Consider the following 14,287-nt stretch of genomic DNA (forward strand, 5'->3'; position numbering starts at 1 on the left):
GGCTGGGCTGCGGGGCTCCGACCCTGGCCCCTCGGGGGTCCCGCTCCCTGCAGCCCGGGGGCTCTGTGCTGAGCCGAGGGTGGGGGCAACGGGGGCCGCAGCAGAGTCCTGGGGGGTCCGCTCAGCCCCCGGCAGCCCCGGGGGGTCCCGCTCAGCCCCCAACAGCCCCGGGCGGCTCCGCTCCATGCGCCCCCCGGGCATCCCCGCTCCGTGCGCCCCCGCTCCATCGGCCCCGGGAGGCTCCACCGGTTCCTTCCAGCTCCGTTCCCGGCTCCGCCTGCTCCGTCCCCGTCCCCATCCCCATCCCCGTCCCCAGCTCCGGCTCCGCCTCTCCCCGCCCGTCCCCGTCCCCGTTCCCGGTGGCCGTCCCCTCCCCGCCCGCCTTGCTCCCGGCGCCGCGGGCAGCGCGCAGCATGGCCGCGCTGCGCACAGCCCCGGCCCCGGCCCCAATCCCAGCCCCGATCCCAATCCCAGCCCAAACCCCAGCCCCCGAGCCGGCCCCGGCCCCGCTGCCGGCCCCGTCCCGCCCCTCCGCTCCCCGCCGCCCCGCGCCCGCCCCGCGCCGCGCATAAAAAGGGCCCCGCGGCCGCCCCCGCCCCGCTCCGTTCCGCTTCGCTCCGCCGAGCCCGGCCATGGCCAAGGACCAGCTGAAGCCGCGGCTGTGCCACATGCTGAAAGGGGAAAACGGCTACGGCTTCCACCTGCACGGCGAGAAGGGCAAAAGCGGGCAGTTCATCCGCAAAGTGGAGCCCGGTTCCCCCGCCGAGGCGGCGGGGCTGCGCGCCGGGGACCGCGTCGTGGAGGTGAACGGGCTCAACGTGGAGCAGGAGACGCACCACCAGGTCCGGGCACGGGACCCCCGCGACCCCCCCCCCCCACCCCCCCAAACCCAGCACCCACCCCCGTGCTGGCCTCTGCGAACGGGCTGGGTCGGGAGGAGAGGGGGAGGGCTCCCCAAATGTCCCCAAGGGAGGGTCCCGGGGGGTTGGGGCGCGCTGGGTGCCCCCCGGTGCTGCGCTACATCTGCTAGGGGATGCAGCCTCTTGCCCCCCCGGAGCAGCAGGGGGGCTGTGCTGTGCCCGTGCCGTGCAGGGCTGGGGTAGGGGTGCTAGCAGCCTGCCGGGTGGGCGAGGGGGGGGAAGGTGAAGGTGCTGGGGCACTGCTGGGCACCGCCGCGTTATGCAATCCTTGGCGAAAAGCAGCCGGGGGAGCCGGGCTGTGTTTCCGGCTCTGCTCCGCGTTCCCTCGGCCACTTTGGGCAAGCTCCTTCTGCAGCACGGAGCGGGTGAGGATGCCTCCAAATCTACTGATAAAGCTCTGCAGGCGTTCAGCAGTTGGAGTGGCTTAAGTGAGATAGGGCTGGTAGGGGAATAATATCTGGTGGGAGACCGTGGCTGCAGCTGGGGGGGGATCCAAGCGAGCTGCTTCCCAGCTCTGCTGCAGAAGCTGCGTGCTTCAGGCCTTGTCCTTTTCTGTTTATAAAATCAAAACTCGTGTTTGTTAAACAGCCCTGTCCAGAAAACAGGCGGGGAGCTTGGGGCTGCTCTGGGCTGGCTGGAGCCGTTGTCCCTTGCAGGGGCACAGCACCCCGTGTCCCCATCTGCCTCGTGGCCTGCAGGGCTCCACGGGGTGTAGTGTTGTAGTAACTTAAAGCACGCGCCTGGCACCCGCTGCCGGAGCTTTATCGGGGCCAAGCAGGGATGTGGCTGGTGCAGGCTGCAGCCCCGGTGGTGTTTTGGGGGTGTGTGGGTTCTGGGTTTCCCCTGCTGGCATGGATGTTGGTGTGCTCAGGGCAAGGCAGAGCCCTCCGGGGCATCATGGCCAGTCCTGGTGACTCCAGGAAAGCTTTTTGGGGTCTCTCATGCTAATTTAGCTTGTTTTGATGATCTCAGCCAGCTGTGTAAAAGTTGATGTTTGTCTTGAATGTGACTGAAGGAGGATCCATGTCTTTGATCTAGCTGGGCAGAGAGCTGGGCTGCTGTCCCCCACTGGAAGCCAGCAGAGCTCCCTGCTGAAAATCGGATGCTGGGGAGTGAGCGATAGCGCCAAGACAGCAGCGCGTGTCCCTGAAACGTGCGGGGGGGCTTGTAGGTAAAGTGAAATGGAGAGATTTTCCTTCTTCCATTTCCAGCTGGCAGAGGCAGGATTGGGCCTGCTGTGGGGTGGGATGGGATGGAGCATCCCACCCGGGGCTGTCGTGGAGCTCGCTGTCCTGAAGTGCTCCCACTGCGGTGTCATCAATGCCTGAGCGTGCAGGCAGGTGGGTGATGTGGTGGTTGAATGTTGGCTCCTGTGGATGGCTGAGAGCAGCCGGGCTCGCCGTGGCCTCTCCTCCTGGTGCTGTTACAGTCCCTGTCCTTGGGTGAGCACTTCTCCAAGCGCATCTGAAGCTGTGGCAGGACGGAGCCAGGAGCACACAAGGCCTTGCTATGTGGTGCAACTATGTTTCGGGCTGAACTTGATGATATTTGCGTCTGTGCTCTGTTTCCACGGCCTTCCCCAAGGAGTGAAGGCAGGATGTGTTCTCAGGGCGTCCTGTTCCCATCTGGGATGAGAACCGTGTCCGGGCTGCTCGCTTGCCTCCTCCCGGCGGGTGGGCAGAGCAGCAGGGTGCTGCCTTCGACCTGTGCCCAGCCCCAGTGGGTGCTGCTGCTCCAGGGAGCCAGCCTCTGCCTGCCTTGTGCCAGCCCTGCCTCGGGGAGAAGCTGTGCTTAAATCTCACAGTGTGGCAAATGTCCCAGGGCAGGCAGAGCTGGGGGCTGTGTCCAGCAGCTGGTGGGAGCAAAGGGCTCCTGGTGGATCCATGCTGCTGGTGGCCAGGAGCAGCCCCGGCTCCATGGGGAGCTCATGCCATAGTGGCCTCTGTATGTGGGGAGGTCTCGGATGGGAACCCTTCTACAAGCCTCTGCACCAGCGAGGTGAGCGCAAAGATGACCAAGTGGTGCTGTTAAAAGGTGGTGCAAGAAAGCCTCCAGGTCCCTCATGGGGATGTAAGAGCTGTGTGAGGGTGGAGGCATCACACCCAGAGCAGGAGGGGGAACTGTGCCATCTCTGTGGGTCTCCTTCCCAGCCAGTTGAAGTTTGCTGGAGTGGACGGGTCCAGCGGGCTCCACCAGGCTGGTGCTGGTGCAGCCGGGGTGGGAGCCGGTCTGGGTGGAGCCGCGGAGGATGTGGGGCTGGGAGCAGCGCTGGGAAGGTCCGGATGTGTCGGGGAGGCTGAGTTGCCTTCAGAAAAGCTGCGAGCGAGGTGGTGGCCATGGCTCGGAGGCGGGTAGGTTACTGGGCTCTGCGCCTGGTTGCTGCTCTGCTCCATCTCCAAAGCACCTTGCTGCCCAGCTGGCTTGTCATGGCAAGGCCTTCTGGCATGGAGGGAGGGGATTTGTGCCTGCTCCGTGTCCCAGCACAGCCCTCAGCACTTGTGGCAGTGCCAGAGTGGGGCTGGGAGGATGCTGCTTCCATTGCTGCTGTGCCCGTGTGGAGCTGGGGGGCAGCTGGGCCACTGTGCCATAGCCAGTGCGTTATGGCACCTGCAGTGCATTAGGGTGCTTCTGCTCTCTCTCTCTCCTCTGCTGTCATGAGGCTGCAGCTGGTTTGGAAGGGTTTGGGAGCTCGCTGGGGGTGTCTTGTGTTGTGAACCCCCCAGTGCTGACTGCAGCAGAGCGTGGTGCAGCTTGTGCAGTGCTTGAGCTCCAGCAGCAGCGCTGGGGCTTTCCAAAAGGAGAACGCTTTGCTCTGTGCAGCAGCTCTGAGGAACGTGCTCTGGCACCTGCAGTTCCCCTGCACGTGGTGCTTGCAGGGACCGGCCCCGCTCCCAGCCCCACGGAGCTCCCTGGTGCTGCCTCTCCTGCCACAGTGTGCTGGCTGCCTGCTCCCAGATCCCCTCCTGGAGAAGTGGCTCCGCTCAGGCCTTGCCGGTGTCAGCAGCGTCGCCTGATGCCGCGTATAAATAGATGTGAAAAGGAGCAGATGGATTTTCTGGGGCTCGGCGGAGAAGCACCCTTCAGGCTGGTTATGGATGGGAGCCCCGGGCAAGCTGCCTCCTGGCGCAGGGCTGGAGGGCTTCGTTGGTTTGTGGAGGACAGGCAGCCTTGTCTGCAGTCTATAAATTTCCTCTTGGTTGTTTTTTTTTTTTCATTTGCAGATACCGGGTCTGTTGACCTTGAATGGAGCTTGCAGGGGAGTAAATAAATGCTGGCTAATTGCACATTAGGCTCATTTGTCACTTCTAACCTTGGCGGTTGCAGTGTGTCTGGCCAGCATGACCTAGATCAGAGCAGGAGCGCTGTGAGGAAGCCTGCACTGCTTCGGGGCTTTCCCAGCACTCCTGGGGCCGTGTGGGGCTGCGGGGCAGTGAGTGGTGGCCAGCGGCCCCCTGCAGCTGGGGGTGGCAGCTGAGCAGCATCAGGACCCATCCTCATCCCTGGGATGAAGGCCATGCAGGGAGGAGGAGGTGTTTGCCCCATCAGAGCTCTGAGGCTGCTGGCAGGGAGTCCCGGAGGTTTTCTCTGCCCCTCACTCACGTCCTCGGTTTGCCCCGTGCCCACCCCGTTGTGCTGTGCCCCTCATGTGCCAGGCCCGGCTCCTCTGGGGTTGCTGAGCAGCTTTCCACTTTCCCACGTGCGAACTGCCCGGCTCTCCCCTTCCTCCCCGCTGGGCTGACACCGCCAGCTCTTTTCAGAGGAGCTGCAGTCACAAAAAAATGTTTAAAAAAAAAAAAAAAAAGCAAGGCTGTGCGAGGACAATGGCCCCTATTCAGCAGGGCCTGGAGCTGGATACCAGCAGGGACGGGCCCAGCTCCTGGTGCTGGTTTCTCTTATCTCTGCTGTCCGGTAGCGCAGGAGAGGATGAATGCAGATCAGATTGTTTCTTTTGTGAATCCTCCTGGGGAGGGGAGAGCCTCGCAAGGCAACTGGGGCACCGTGTGTGCGCGCTGCTTCACGGTGCCTCCTTGGGTATTCTGGCTCTCCGCTGTGCCCCTGGGGTTTTGGGGAGAAGGAGGCCCCAGATAAAGGGAAGGGGGTGTGTGGGCAGGTTGTGTAGTGGGACAGATCGTACTCCCCCTCCAAGGGACAAAGCCAGGGAGCAGAACCTGTGATGCTCGGTGTGCAGTGTGGCCTCTGGGCAGAGGGGTGATGCCAGGCAGTGTGTGTGCAGCTGCCCCAGTCAGATTTGTCCCTTGGGTTGGGCTGGAAGGAGTTGTCACTTGTCACCTGGGGCTGCAGATGTGCCATCCTGGCCCTCCCAAAGATCTGCCCCTCTCCCTATCACCAGCAGAGGTGGTAGCAAGGCTGAAGCTGCAGGGGCTTCAAGGATTGGGGGTCCAAGCTGCAAGGCTGGGGGTCCTCAGGTGTAGCTCCTGCCCCGGCTGGGGGTGTTCCCTGGATTTCTGCTCACTTCTTTCCCTCCCTTGCAGGTCGTGCAGCGCATCAAAGCTGTGGAGACAGAGACTCGCCTGCTCGTGGTGGACAAGGAGACGGACGAGTACCTGTGCAGCCTGCGCCTGACGTGCACGGAGGAGATGGTGCACAGCGGGGTCCTGCTGGGCTCCGGCGTCTCGCCCACCAAGTCGGTGGGCAGCGACAACGGGGAGGTCTGGAAGCCGCAGCTGGACCTGAGCGGGGGCAGCCTCCAGCGGCACTCACACAGCTTCTCCTCGCACGGCAGCAGGAAGGTGAGTGCAGGGCTGGCGGGGCTGGGTGGCAGGATATTTCTGCCCTGGGAGCACCTCCCTCTCCGAGCACGGTTTGCTTCCCGTGAGAAAAACCTTCTGGATGTGGCTGTTGGGTCTGTGGACCCTGCTGTGTGTCCTGGAGCTGTGGGTGAGCTGCCCCGTGGCCTCATCTGCTCTGCTCGAAGCAGCATCGGCTGTTGGTGCTGTGTTGGCCTCTCCCTCCCTTCACTCCTGGAGGGTCACAGCGGTTGCAGGGGGTCTGGGGGGGCCACCCAGCCCTTGGGGCAAGTGTCCCATGGGGTCTGGCTGAGGTCTGTGTCCCCAGCCCACGGGGACAGGCAGCACGGACCCAGGGCTTGGTGGAGCTGCCCCTTTTGCCTCCGTTATTTCTAGGAGGGAGGGAACATCTGGTCGAACGTGTTCTCAGCTTTTTTTTGCTTAAATAGGAAGGAAATTAGCTCTTTTTCAAGTGGCCTGGGTCTGGGCTGCGATTCTGCAGTAAGTGCCTTTTATTGGTAAGCTCCTTTCCAAAAAGGAAAGAATTTGAGGTGGAAGATGTCCAGTTTCCATGGCTGGCTCCCCGCTGGGGCTGGGCTGGCGGTGACGGCGCAGCCTTGCACTCGCAGATAGGCAGCGTGCTCGGCCCAGCGCCCTCCTCACTCGAGGTGCGAGCGTGGCAGGAGCAGCGTGGGACCGAGACATCACAGCTACCGCCGTGCAGCTGGCTGGCCCCATCCTGCGCCCACCCCACTCACCCGGGGGTGAAACCTGCAGCTGGGGCTGTGCGAGCCCTCCTGCCACCAGCTGGGGGGGGGCTCTGCTTGGAGCAAGCCTTTCCCTGCTCCCAAATTCAGCTCTAGCAGCTTCATGTCCTCAGGAGTCCCCCCCATCTGAGGAAATCCCCCTGTGGAAGTGCAATGTGATGCTGGCGGGGGACAGGAGGCACGGAGATGTGGGTCTGGGGGGGTCTTGCCTGCAGCCTTTCCTGTCAGGGCTGCCTTAGTCCCACAGGGGTGTGCCTGCCCTGGGGGGGCTGCCCTTCCTGGGGAGGATGGGCTGGAGGCTGTGTGCTGTGAGGATGGAGGTCAGCACCTTAGGGGCTTGTGTGCTCCCCCAGGACAGCCAGAGGGAAGGGAAGGGGTCTGGGGGGAGCGAGGCCGTGGTGGGAGCGGCCAGGCACGGCTTCCCGGGCTGGGGGGTTTCCTATCCTGTCTCTGTTTCTGTAGCTGGGTGAAATCCAGCAGTTTGTGCTGACGGGAAGTCGGGCGCGGGGAACGGGCCGGTCCTTTCCGGCCTTTGGGTTTCAGCTCCCTCCAAGGAGAGGGTGGGACAGGGAGAGAGCCGAGAGGGCTGGGGTGCGAGGGGGGGGCACCTATGGGACACGGCCAGGGGGAGCACACAGCATGGGGCTGCGTTTGGGGCCATGCAGCAGATGCAGTGCCCCAGCTGGACAAAGGGACCCGCAGTGGCTTTGCCTTGTGGGGCCGTGGGGGGAGCTCGGGATGGGGCTGCTCTGGGGCGAGGCCATCCCTGGGAAGCCCCAGCAGCGGTGACCGTCCTGGGGCTGATGCCCACCCATGGGGACAGGGCTGTTTGTGGGGCTGCTGAGCAGATCAGAGCCCGTCGGGTGCTTGCAGCAGCTCCGTGTTTGTTTTGCTCCTGCGGCAGCGCTTTGGAGAGCCGCGTGCTGCAGGCTGTCCTGCCCAAGGTCACTTCTGTGCCGGGCCTGTGGGTGGCCGGAGCTGCGGGACCTGGCTGCTGGGCCTTGTTCTGCCTGCTTCAAGGCAGAGCTGCCCCAGGAGCATGGTCTGGGTGCTGTGGGCCTCCTGCTGGAGCCCAGGGCAGTGGTGGCTGCACCCTGTGTCCTGCAGCACTCAGCCCTCTGATACTGGGTTTGGGGCAGGCTGATGGCCCTGCTGTGGGGCCGTGGCAGCTGGGACCCCATCAGAGACTCCCCTAAATCACATCTGGCAGGGGCCAGCTGCTGGGCTCAGCAGCACCAGGAGAAGCTGGGCTTGGGCTGGTGCTTCTGTGTCCTTCCCTGGAGGTGCTCAGGGATGGAGAGGTGGCAGCTCTGCTTCTCCTGCAGACCCACGGCCTCGACCTGCTGCTGTGGGGGCCAGGACTGATGCTTGGGGCAGGACGGGGCTGCGCTGGTGACATTTGTTTGTGTAAAAGCTGCAGCTTTGTTTTATGTGAGGCCAGGTTGTTCAGCGCAGCCTAAAGCAAGGAGCAACTGAAAGAACGAGGAGGGAAATCTGGCAGCACGGGGTGGCCGAGCTGTGGGCAGCGGGGAGGCGATGCGGTGGGCAGAGCCCTGCCGGCCTCCCCCTGCTGCCGCCTTCCCCTCCTGGGTGAGAAGTGGCAGGGAGGTTAACGTGCACCCCGGCAGCGACCCGGTGTCCAGGCCCCTGTGCTTCCAGCAAGCACTGTAGCACGATGAATAATTCAGCATGTATTTAAAATCAGGCTGCCTGCCCTGAGAGCAGGGCTGGCTGCCAGCAGCGTGCGCCCATCGGAGCGCTGCTGTCCCCGGCACCCGGGGACTTGTGGCTCTGGGAGCGGGGTCTGCATGGCCCCATCCTGCTGCTCTGAGCCCGTTTTGTGTCCCCCGTGCTGGAGGGGACACCTCTGAGTACCCGAATATTCTGAAAGGCTTGTCTTTAAAATGCCTGCCTTGGCTCTGCAATGCAATTTGCCCTGCAGGCAAACAAAGCTGGCCGCACCGATGCCTCCCGCGGGGAGGTGAGGTGTGACCCAGGCTGAGCGGTGCTGACAGAAGGGCTGAGCCCATGAATGTGCTGTGCTGGTGCTGCTTCCTTGTCCCTGGGCTTCCTTGTCCCCGTGTCCCCCTCTTCCCAGGGTTCGTGGGGTTTCAGAGGCAGAGGGCAGCTCCCAGCTCTGCTGGGGCTATTCAGGTGCGTCGGGTGCTGCGTTCCTCTGAGCTGCTTTTATTGCCAAGGTGCCTTTGGGACGGCGCAGTTGGTGGTGGTGTGAAATGCTCGGGCTGCCCGTGTGCTGTGGGGCATGGGCAGATGGGGGCTGGGGCTGCCTGTGGCTCGGTTCACCCTGCTGCTCCCTGGGGGATGCTGCCCAGCAGAGCCTGGGTCCCTGTTTTAGCCACAATGTGCTCGTTAGCAGCGTCCTGGGGGGTTTGCTCCTGTTGGGACTTGCTGCCTCGCCGTGCTCCAGCTGTGTTTGCAGGAGAAACAAGAGCAAGGCCCTGGAGAGGCGTTTGGGGTGATGCAGTTCCTGTGTTCTGGTCACACCAAAGCACGATTTGGGGGCTGGGGATGCGAAGGGGCTGTGATGACTGTCACTTATCTTTTGGAAATTGAGCCTGCATCTTGTTTAGTAGCTTCTGGATTCAAGCAGCCTGTTCTCCTCTGCCGGGAACTTTAACGTGGGGGAATCAGTGCCTGGGTTTTGTCTGGCCCCTGCCTGAGCCTGGCAAGAACCACAAGCCATGAAGCGAGCAGGAAAATGGGCGACCCCCCTGGGGGGCCCTTTGTGACAGCGAGCAGGCGCTGAGCTGAGCCTGGTGCGTGCCACGGGTCCATCCCACACTCAGCAGCGGGGACCTGGGGACGGCCACACCATGTCCTGGAGGAGCAGGGCCGAGCGCATGGGCTCGGGGACCCGCAGGTGCGGGGCAGTGCTGACATGGGGCAGTAAATATTTACCCTTCTGTTTGGGTCAGGCACAAGAACTTTTGTTTCTGCTGCAAATAAAACTCCGCATTGCAACATCTCCTGCCGCCAGCTTTCTGCCGGAGCGCTGGAAGAGGAATAACTCGGGACAGATGTTTTCGGAGAGCTTTGCCAGCTCAGTTGAGGCCCAAAATTTAGGGCTTGTAGAATAACCACAGAGATGTAATAAAACCTAACATGAGCAGAAATGTCTGCAGTAATTATGCAATTTAAAAAAAATAAATAAATTTTTGGTTTAAACTAAAGCACTTCCCTGCAGCATCCTGTGCTCCCTGGGTCCCCAGGGGCTGGCTGTGACCAGAGGGACAGCAGGACGAGTCCCTGGTTCCCCTGTTTGGGGCTGAGGCACGGGTCAAGGCTCAGATAAACCTCTCCAATGTGGCTCAGAAAGGGGAGCCCTGTGTATGCCACCACCCTGGCTGAAAAAGCAGGCATATATCCACCTTGTCTTTTTTTTTTTTTTTTTTCCTCTTAAAAACCTTTGTGAAGCCCTTTCTGCACTGGAGCTGCTGCCCAGCGATGCCCACAGCAGCTGGGCACTGCTCTGCTGTGTCCATCCGAGGGTCTGGGATGGGAGCACAGCTCCCCCAGCCCATGCTGGAGAAGAGAAAATTCCCAAAAGGAGGCAGGGAGGCAGCACCCCGGGGTGCACGGGATGGGCAAAGTGCTCTGTCGCGGCTGGAGCCCAGCCCAAGGAGCTGAAGCTGGGCTTTCTTTTGGGATTAGCGTGCTAATCCCATCCGAGAGGCAGAGGCTGGCGTGCAGCTGAGCTGCGGGGAAGCCGGTGGCCCCGCGCTGGCGCTGACCCCGCTGCATTATTGATAGCGCCGGGCTCGCCGGCATCGAGTGTCGCGGGGCCGGGTGGACTTGGTGCGAGGACAGCGCGGGGGGCACGGGAGCAGCTGCAGCGCCTTGGAGATGGGGATAGGGCAAAAGTGCACAAATAATCAAATTTTCAGGCTGTTTTTCCCTGACGGTTCTGGGCACTGGGGCTTTGTTAAAAGGAGTGGGATGAAAGCTGTGTTTTTGTGGAGTACCTTCTCAGGAGCTGGATGTGTTTCTTGCAGCTCTCTGTGGTGCAGGGCTGTGCAGCATCTTGGGGTCTGTGCTGTTTGGGGGGCTCTGGCCCCATTGCCTTGCCCTGTGCCTCCAAGTCTGCTCCCCCCCTTGTGTATCAGTGGTCTGTCAACTTCTTTTATTTGTTTTGGTATCAGTTTTGGGCAGGTGTAGGAATGTGGCCTGTGCAGTGGGATTTGCTGGAGCCCCGATTTGATGACCCTGCAGTGCTGCAGCACTCACAGCTCTCAGCAGGGGTCTGAGCCTCATCCTGCTCCTTCTGTCCTGGGGGCACTCCCCAGCACCCCAAGGTGCAGACAGCAGCGCGATGCTCTCTGTGCTGCGCTTTGGCAGGGTCAGCCCTGGCTCTGCACCCTGGTCCCTCACAGATGGAGGAGTTGGGGGCACACATTTGGATGTCAAATGCTTCCTTTTCTGCCAGCTGTGCTTGTGTCTCAGCACCCAAATGACCCCGGGTCTGCAGCTGGGCTGTGGGACCGAGGGAAGGGAGGAACAGGAGCCCCCCTGCAGCTTGGTGGGGCAGCGGGGCCCGGCGAGGAGCTCACCGGGGGGTGTTTTCATGTGGGGTGGTGCAGGAAGCCCCTCCCTGGAGGAGAGCATCCACCCCGCAGCAGAAACTTCCTCCGTGGGATATTTTTAGTGAAACACAAAGCAAGTGGAAGGGAGCGGGAGGCAGATTAGCATCAGGAGGAGCTGCGCCCTGCCAAGGGTCTTTGTTCCTGGGGCCACGTGCTCCTGAGGGATGCCTGGCCTCGTGAGGGGACAGCGGGGTCACCCCTGGGGACCTGCCACCTCTCGGTGGGTGGTGGTAGCATCCCAGCCCATTGCCTGGCTGCAGAGTGGTGACACTGACACTGAGAGTTGTGACCCTGCTGCATTGGAGGGGATGAACTGCGGCCGATAATGTTCCTTTCTGCATCCCTGGGTAATCAAAAGCTTTCCTTCAAAGTGATTTAAAAACCCCAGCGTTACTGGGAGCAGTTCAAACTGCAGCTTGTTCTGGTGCAGCCAGCCCCGGCCCCCCCTCTGCTTGCAGGGATGCGCTCGAGCAGCTTGCTTTAATAACAGCCCTGCTCCTCGCGGGCTCCGCGCCAGCCGTTTAATGGTTCTGTTCAATAGTACAAATATTAAATGCTTTCAAATAAATTAAAAATCATCTGGCAGGATCTGGACCTTCTGCATGTGCCCTGGCAGCTGCACAGCGCCTCCGCCGTGACTTTGCTGCGTCCTGGCGTGTTGCTCGTGCTCCTGTCGTGGGGCTGGGGCTGGGCTGCAGCTCCTGTGGGGTGGCTGTGATGGGATGCAGCAGCCGTGGGTGGCTTCAGCCACAGGGTTGGAAAACTCTGGGCCAAACTTTTTTTTTTTTTGGGGGGGAGATGGCTTTTGTGATGAGTTTGTTTTCAGGTGCAAAAACATCAGTTTTCATAAGAAAATGCTTTATTTCTGTAAAGCTCTGAAGTGTTGAGCGCTTTAGCTTTCTCACCTTAAAACAATGTGGCTTTGTTTTGTGTTCTTTATTCCCAAGACCCAAATTAATGTGGGAACTGCATGGTTCCAGTTGTCTCTACCCAGCATTGTGCCTGGTGCCCCGTGCAAGGTGGCTGGGCCTGGAGGCGCTTGGCTCCAGCCATGGTGCTGCTGTGGGCGATGCTCTGGGTAGAGCCAGTGTGGGGGGCTGAAAAATGGCCAGGGACTGAAAAATGGCCAAGGACTGAAGGTGCCAGCAGGCGTGGGGCAGCTCTGGCACAGGGTAAGGTGCTCGCAGGGAGTGGGAGCACACGGAGTGAGTGTGCGGTGTACACGCCGCCTTCACGGCACACATTCCTGGGCTGGAAGGGGCCGCGGCTTCCAGCTGTCGGGCAGGCACACGCGGCTTCTAAACGAGCTTTTAAAGAGCTCTCTTTAATCCGCAAGGCAGTATCCCCGCACTGATTGCAGCTGTAACAGCATGCAAGTGAGATGCGATGGCTGTGGCGTTGCCTCGCTCCATACGTGTCTTTCCTGCCTCTTTGGGCAGGGAGACTGAGAGGTTGAGCGGCTCACCCAGCATTACAGGAGAGCTTGGCACACTAAAATAAGGTCTGAAGAGAGCCAGGTTTGGCTCCCAGTCCTTGGCTCTGTCTCTAGGTATGGAGGTTTTACAGGCGGTGGTCTCGGGAGGCTCCAGGCAGGGATATGAGCAAGAAAATTAAACTCTTAATCAGTAAAGGGCTTCTCCAGGTCCACAGGTTTCTATAAATAAGGAATTAAAACCCAACTTGTAGACATAATTATTTCTGGCAAGTTCCACGTTGTAATTTAATTTCATTGCTGCTCTTGCTTGCGCTCCTGAGTGTTTTGGTTCGACTGCTGCGTACGCTTAAACCGTGACCAGACTTGGAGCTGTGTTTTTTTGGCCAAATATCTCTCTTCCCACTAAATCCTTGCACAAGTCTGTTACGAGTAAATGTAGGTATCTGTCAGCAGTGACTCTGGGAAAGCCAAACTGAAAGTAGCTTTATCCGTAAGGGAAAGGAGACTCCCTCCCTACGGGTGCTGGTGCTGCAGCAGTGGCTTTGGGGCTCTGCCTCTCCGCAGGGACATGGCACTGAGCTGTGTCCTGCACTGCCCCGGGGCTGGTACTGCTGCTGCCACTGTGAATACCTTTTGGAAAGCATCTGGAAGTGGGTGGGTGAAGGGAATAGGGCACGGGGGCAGCAGCGAATTGGTGGGGTCAGGATACAGGCCTTAGTGCTGCCTGCTGCAAATCCCGTTAGGCAAGGCTCGCTGCCTGCAGAGACCCGGAGGAGTCCCCGTGGTGTTATGTCATTAAACCCTCTTATGGATTTACAGGGACTAATCCCCTTAAAGAAATGAGTGGCACAAAAGGCGGCGGGCGGGCTAATCCCCGCTCGCTGCCCTGCGGGTTAACCTCCTGCCCCGAGGTGCTCCGTGGCCACCAGGGATGGGGACGTGGCTGTGCCATCCCCCGGGTGCTGGGTCTGGTTTGTGGGGTTTTGGTCACCTTGGCCAAACCCTGGCTGCTCTCACCTTGCCCCCTGTGCCCAGCACGGGCAGAGCTCCCCGTCTGTAGCACCCGCTGCAGGCTGACTGTCCTGCATGAGCGGCCAGAGGGCATCCCAGGTAAAGCAGTTAATTCTGGCCTTGCGGTTGTTCATGGTTAGCGGGATTTAATTAAGACGAGCCCTAATTAGTTCTAAGAAGGATGAACAGTCTGCTTTGCCTGGAAAAGTTCCCCGCTCTTGCCTGGAAGCTGTTTATGAGGACAGGGCTTGCATTGACATCGGGGCTGGGTCTGCCCCGGGGATGGGGTACGCAGGAGACCTACCTTGTGCTGAGGGGTGCTCCGGGCAGCCCAAAAGCAGGAATAAAACCTGCCTTGTGCCTCTCCTCCTCTCTCAGACCCCTCTCTCTGCCAGCCCAGGACTTCCCAGGGCAGCAGCTTTTCTTGGGCAAACACCAGGGTGCCGAGAGCGCCTGGCTGTGTGCTCACCTCCCCTGGCGTTATCGGCACCTGCAGCCGGAGCCCTGCGCTGGCTCCAGCAGTTATCGGGGGGGTTCCCTGTGCCCCTATTGCATGTGCCTGGCACCGCCAGCCTCTATGTGGGGCTTTGCCAGCACTGCCCTTATCTGCCCCAGCACGGCTGTGATGTTTGGCCACCCTGGTGGAGATAAACGCGTGGCTTCCTGCAGCAAGCAAGGGGCGTCTTCCGCAGCCATCTCATTTCGGGGAGCTGGGTTTAAAATCTGTGGATTTTGAGCTGAGTGCCACAGCTGGGTGGGCAGCAGCTCTGTTCCCCAGTGCATCAGGTCCTGGTCTGATCCCGTG

The 14,287-nt window shown here is 60.9% G+C and overlaps 1 protein-coding gene across 1 annotated transcript in view; it reads left to right on the forward strand.

The window, feature by feature from the left end:
• Positions 1–526: 526 nt before the first annotated feature.
• The window catches only part of NHERF2 (NHERF family PDZ scaffold protein 2), a 32,651-nt gene continuing 18,890 nt past the window's right edge, over positions 527–14,287 (forward strand). The window contains exons 1-2 of the mRNA XM_084295723.1: positions 527–842; positions 5,414–5,671. Coding sequence (XP_084151849.1) covers positions 633–842; positions 5,414–5,671 — 468 coding nt within the window. The 5' untranslated portion in view covers positions 527–632. The remainder of the gene's footprint in view (positions 843–5,413; positions 5,672–14,287) is intronic.

This window comes from Netta rufina, assembly GCF_964035555.1.
Source record: "Netta rufina genome assembly, chromosome: 15".
Lineage (NCBI taxonomy): Eukaryota > Metazoa > Chordata > Aves > Anseriformes > Anatidae > Netta > Netta rufina.